Source organism: Mustela putorius, unplaced genomic scaffold (genome assembly GCF_011764305.1).
Source record: "Mustela putorius furo isolate JIRA1106 unplaced genomic scaffold, ASM1176430v1.1 tig00001114_pilon_pilon_pilon, whole genome shotgun sequence".
Taxonomy (NCBI): Eukaryota; Metazoa; Chordata; class Mammalia; order Carnivora; family Mustelidae; genus Mustela; species Mustela putorius.
In genome coordinates, this window is record NW_025421575.1 from 1,685,796 (window position 1) to 1,691,795 (window position 6,000).

A 6,000-nucleotide genomic window follows, 5' to 3' on the forward strand; every position below is an offset into this window, starting at 1 on the left:
ACCTCAAAATTAGACTTGATGCCTTTCCCATACACTCTTCCAGTACTCTCTACCCTCCCCATCATTGCACTACTGAATTATATTTGCCTGTTTATTTACCTTTTTCCCTTACTAGATTTTAAACTCTTTAAGAGCTGGCCTGTATTTTATTCTGTTCACTGCTGTAAAGGTGTTCAGTAATTACTGGACGAAAAAATAGATACAATTTCTCCAGCACTCCACATGCCTAGTGTCATTCGATAGTCTCCCTGCTTAAAATGTTCTCCCCATTTCTATCACCAGCATGAGATCCTCTCTGTGATCTGGTCCTTAATTACCACCATTTCCTCTATATGTTTATTGTTCTTATTGTTTATACTGTTCATTTGATATTTAACCTACACTGTTTTTTAGTTATCCTTATAATGCATAGATTGCCTCTCCCTAACTAAATTGATCAATCTTGTAGGCATTAATTTATGTTTCTCTTGGTACCTCCATTATTGAGCGTAGCCCTATGTACACAGTAGATATTAAATATATGTTCACGCAGAATCAAAATTTATGAGGGTGCTTCTCATACAAAACTGAAAATACTTCAGTGATACTGATGAACAAGTATCACTGAATGGGAATTAAACTTTTTGCCAACATATAGTAAATGAATGATACACTAAAGTACAAATAATTTATTTGAAACTGCTGAGTGAGGGATAACAACAGACAGATATTAAGAGGCACTATCACAAAAACTACATTAAAGATAACCAGCTTTATGATTTCCAAAGAACAGAACACTCTTCTCAGATCAAAGGACAATCGTGTTTACATATGAATTTAAGGCGGTCAATGTTTTGGAGAGAAAGACAGTTACAGTTTCGGCTTATCAGGAACCACTGTCAGCGGAGAGTTAACTGCTGCCAAATCAATTTGCCTCTTGTTTACACGTAGCTTTGCTGTCATCTTACAGTGTTCCCCTAACTGCTACTTTCAACCAAATGAGTAAAATCTGAACCATGGGCATACTGGTCACAAATTCCATTACTAACTCTGGGAAGCAGCTCAGTTTTCCTTACATTTAGAAGGATAAGCAATCTGGGAATCCTGTCTACCACATCTCTTAAACTCAGAAGAAAAAAAAATGTAAATCCTGCGAGAGTCACTAGCGCTTAGGTGCCCTCTGACCAAAACCTTCCGTTTCATTCCCGTGGGCTATGCCAAAAAGGTTTTCTTCACCCTTTCCTCAAATTACTAACCCCAATTTCCTTCACTTCCGAGTTAGCACTGACAACCTTTCCTCTTGGAGTTCTCTCTGACCCAAGGCCACGAGGGCAAACTTTTCCCTGTAGGTCCCTTTGTCCTTCACCCTACTCTACCATGTGATGGCATCTCACCTGGGAAATTCGAGCGGTTCCCGAAACGCCGAGCTGCCGTGATCTCCACTGAGAACCTGCGCCACGGACAGAGACTAGATGTCGGATCAGAAACACGGCATGCCGGCGTTTTTCGAAAGCGGCCCCGGCGGCTGCCCAGCGTGAAGATTGTATCGCGAGCAGCGCCATCTTGAGCGAGGAAAGAGGAACCGAGGGCAAAGGATTGTGGGACGCTGGCGGACCCAACTCAGCAACCTTAATCTCTCACCTCCCTCTCTTTTTCTCAGGGCCCCAGACCGGAAATAACTTAGCGGAGAGTCAGACGCTTGGGCTCCACCCCTTTTATCTTCCAGGGAGGTTCTTTGAGGGTTTTACGCAATCGGTAATGTAAGAATAACGTTGTCTTTCTCTGTTTTCCTAGATTTGCCACATAAAATACAGGATGCGCACTTAAATTTGCACTTGAAATAAACGAATCATTTTTTTAGTATAATTATGTCCCAAATACTGCTAAATCTGCCAACCCTATCTTGTCCAAGCATTCCACTTTTCTCTTACGGCTTCCAACTCAGTGCAACGCTTCACTCCATCCTCCCTTTGCATATTCTTCACTCTCCTTAGCACTAACTCTTAGGGTAGATTGAACTATAGATATTAATTTACCCAGGGTGGAGACTTAATGAACCGTGAGATACACTGGGTTTCAGGCTGATGGTTGAGTTTCAGGCTGATAGTTAACTTTTGCGCAAACCTTGGGGGCACTTTTCCTTTGGTCTGTTGGTCTTTACACACACACGCACAAACACACACATATCTTTGCTAATTTGCCTCACTTTCTAGCTCTTCCATTTGATTTCTGCAGCATCCCGAATTATTGCAAAGCAGCTAGATTGGCTGACAGATAGTAAAATGAAGATGTATGTAGAGAAGCCCATAGTTTTTATTGATGACAGTAGTGATGTAGGAAAAGACATTGGAGTTTGATGCCAACGGCCAAAAAGTAATTCTAGAGACATCGTTGGTACAAGGTGATTTTATCAAAGCACAGGGACAGGACCCAGGTTTTTATTCTTTTCTCGCTGATGTGAGAAACAAAGGCAGAAGAAAATTATTAAATTTCCTTACTATCAACAACCCATTAACAAATCCTTGAAACAGGCAGAGTGAAATTCCTCTAGAAACTCAGTGGCATCCCTGTTAATACTTTGCTAGGGCAAGAGGCATCTGAACTGCCCACCCCCAAGATCCTGTAAGTCTGCTTTAACATATAAAAATTCCTTTGGAAACTTCCTTTATCTCTACCCCCACCACCCCCAAATATATGTTGGCAATCATGCTTCAAGCATATAACCCACAGATACACATCTGTAGAGTCTGGTGACTGAGTTTTTACTAAACAGTAATAAAAGACCTTTCCAACAATAGCTAGCCCCCTCTGGATCCTGGAAATCTTGTTTCCAAAATACCTTGGAGGCTTACACTATCCCTAACTCCCTTCCAACTTGAAAGTATATAATGGGCCAGTCCTCATTACCCCGGTACAGCTCTTTCTGCCCATGGGTCCTGTCCCCGTGCTTTAATAAAATCACCTTGTACCAACAATGTCTCTAGAATTACTTTTTGGCCATTGGCATCAAACCCTAATGTCTTTTCCTACATCACTACTGTCATTGAACAAAATATTTAAATGCTTCCAGTTTTCTGGAAGACTGCATCTCTCAGCATTGTTTAAAACCCTATAGGCTGTGATGCAGTTGCAATTTTATATTCACAGCCGCGTATTCAAACTTTTTACATAAGACAGGCAAATAATTGTGTTGCCACTGAATCTTTCTATCCAGGTAAAGCATTGTCCAATAATGCTCTAATTTTAAAATATATATATATACTAATCTATGTACCATTATATTTTGTGAGAGATTGTTACATATAAGGTGGCAAAATAATATTTTGAATTTTTATACTTGCAGAAACACTCACACATTATTTTGCTCATTCTTAACAATAATTTGGGGGGGTATTCCTCATTCCTAATAGATAAAAAAAGACCAGGGCCATGTAGTATTAGAGTCAGAATTATAACAGAGGTATCCTGGCTCCTATTCCACTGTTCTTTACACTAAAGATGTTTTCTATACTCAAAGACACGATTATTGAAAGTCTGTAGGGGCCATATAGAATTGTAAGATTTTAAATGAGTTAAGACCTCAGAATTCTGAAACACCTAACCCTATAGAGGATTTCTCAGGATTCTTGAGAAGTTTCGTTAGAATTATCTAAAGGCATTATTGGCATGGATCAACTCTTTGAATGGAGTCAACATGTTTTTACTGAAATAGTATTGACTATAAGTCAACTATTCTGATTAGGAAATGTGAATCACACTGAAATATCCAAGTAGTTACTCTGTGATGAGCTAAAGTAGGTTAAACAGGAGCCAAATGAGTCAAAGAAAATTTCCAGTGCACCCAGAAATAGAACATGAAGCATAGTGAGAGTAGTGTGCTGTTAGAGAACTGCAGCAACAGACAGGCCAAGTTGGACTATAGCAACTTGACATGTGTCTAAAATAATAAAAGAAACATAGGAGCACAAAATAAAAGCCACTATAAATAGCTGTTGCAGACTCAGATCACATGACAGCACTTTAATTATGCAATAATTGTACTCATATGTGTATAGCATTTTGCAATTTACAAAGTGCTTTTTAATACCTTATTGTATTTAATTCCCACATCAACACTGGAGAGTATGCATTAATCATTAACATTTACATATTTAGGTGTGCCTGGGTGACTCAGTCCATTAGGCATCTGCCTTCAGCTCAGGTCCTGATCCCAGGATCCTGGGATCAAGCCCCACATCGGGCTTCCTGGTCAGCAGGGAGTCTGCATCTCCTCTCCCACACCCCTCCCCGCTTGTTCTCCCTCTCTCTGTCAAATAAATAAATAAAGTTTTTAAAAATATATTCACATATTTATGATGAAACATACATATTTATGTGGCTTGACAGAGGTCCCAGAGCTAATGGGATGAAAACCAAACCTAGTTTTTATGACTCCAAATATGTGATATTTTCACTTAATTACACATGAATTGTGGAACAAACACTTAAGTCCTTCAAGAAGGCCACAGTGGGGGGGGGCACCTGGGTGGCTCAGAGGGTTAAAGACTCTGCCTTCCTTGGTGGGAAGCCTGCTTCCTCCTCTCTCTCTTTGCCTACCTCTCTGCCTACTTGTGATCTCTCTCTGTCGAATAAATAAATAAAATCTTTAAAAAAAGAAAAAGAAGAAGGCCACAGTGGCCTTTTCAGTTTCTGGAAAATGCCAGAAGTTATTTCCACCTGACTGCTTTTGTACTTACTTTTTGCACTACTTAGAACATCCTTCCTAGAGACTTTTTAATGACTCAAATATCACTGTTCAGAGAAGCTGTTCAAGAGTACCTTCATTAAAGAAACTATTTCCTGTCCCTGCCACTCTCTATCACATTGCCTTGTTTAATTTCCCTTAAAATCTTGCTACTCAAAGAGTGGTCCATGGACCACCGGCATTGACATCACTTGGGAGCTTATAAGATATGCAGAAACTCAGGACCTAATGATTCCAGACCCAAGGATTTGGTACCTGAATTTTAATAAAATTCCTTAGGTTATTCATATGCACATCAAAATTTGAGAAGTACTTATAGAGCACATATAACTTTCTGAAACTAACTTCTTTATTTTTTGTTTAATTTTATCATTAATAAATATTTCCTCATAACTAAAAATTATGAAGGAAAAGATAATGGATACCCATATACCTACAACCCAGCTTAGTCATAGCTTAACATTTTATTGTATTTGCTTTAGATCTTAAAAATACTTCAGCAAAGGCCCCTGTATTACCCCTCTCTAATCCTATATTCTGTCCTTGTAGGTGTATTTCTGTTAATTTTTTATATTATTTTGGTGGAGTTTGAAAAGAGGAGGGAATAAATAAACTTAATTAAACCACTGCAATAATCTGAATGTCCTATATATTTTATGAGGCTAATACAAGCTCCATACCAAACATGGACAAGAATTATACAAGAAAATTATATGTCAATCTTACTTATGGACATAAATGAAAAACTAGAAAAATAAAATAGTGAACTCAATCCAGAACTGATGTATAAAAAATACATCGGGGCGCCTGGGTCATGCTGTCAGCTGGGCATCCAACTCTTGGTTTCAGCTCAGGTCATGATCTCAGGGTCATGGGATTAAGCCACATATCGAGCTCCACACTGAGTGCAGAGTCCACTTGAGACTCTCTCACTCTACCTCCTGCTCCCTCTGCCCCTCCCAATTATTCTCTCTCTCTCTCTCTCTCTAAAATAAATAATTTTTAAAAAAATACATCAAATGGTGCCTAGGTGGCTCAGTCGGTTAAGTGTCTGCCTCTCAGGTCATGATCCCAGGATCCCAGGATCAAGCCCCTCATCTGGCTTCCAGCTCAGTGGGAATCTGCTTCTCTCTCTCCCTGCATCCCCCCCTGCTCATGCTCATTCTCACTCTCTCTTTCTCACTCTCAAATAAATCAAAATCTTTTAAAAAATGCATCAAGACCAAGTAGGTTTTATCCCAGAAATGCAAAGATGGCTGAATATATGTATATATACT

General features: G+C 39.3%; 1 protein-coding gene across 6 annotated transcripts in view; it reads right to left on the bottom strand.

Moving 5' to 3' along the window:
- Positions 1 to 1,593, bottom strand: part of ABCB7 (ATP binding cassette subfamily B member 7) — a 156,252-nt gene extending 154,659 nt beyond the window's left edge. For 4 of the 6 annotated variants that reach the window (XM_045087338.1, XM_004779922.3, XM_004779921.3 and 1 more), the window contains exon 1: positions 1,374 to 1,592. In XM_045087338.1, the coding sequence (XP_044943273.1) occupies positions 1,374 to 1,541 (168 nt within the window). In that variant the 5' untranslated portion in view covers positions 1,542 to 1,592. Of the gene's footprint in view, positions 1 to 1,373 lie in introns of all 6 variants that reach the window. The other 2 variants (XM_004779924.3, XM_045087337.1) reach the window with 1 other exon arrangement.
- Between the last annotated feature and the right edge of the window lie 4,407 nt (positions 1,594 to 6,000).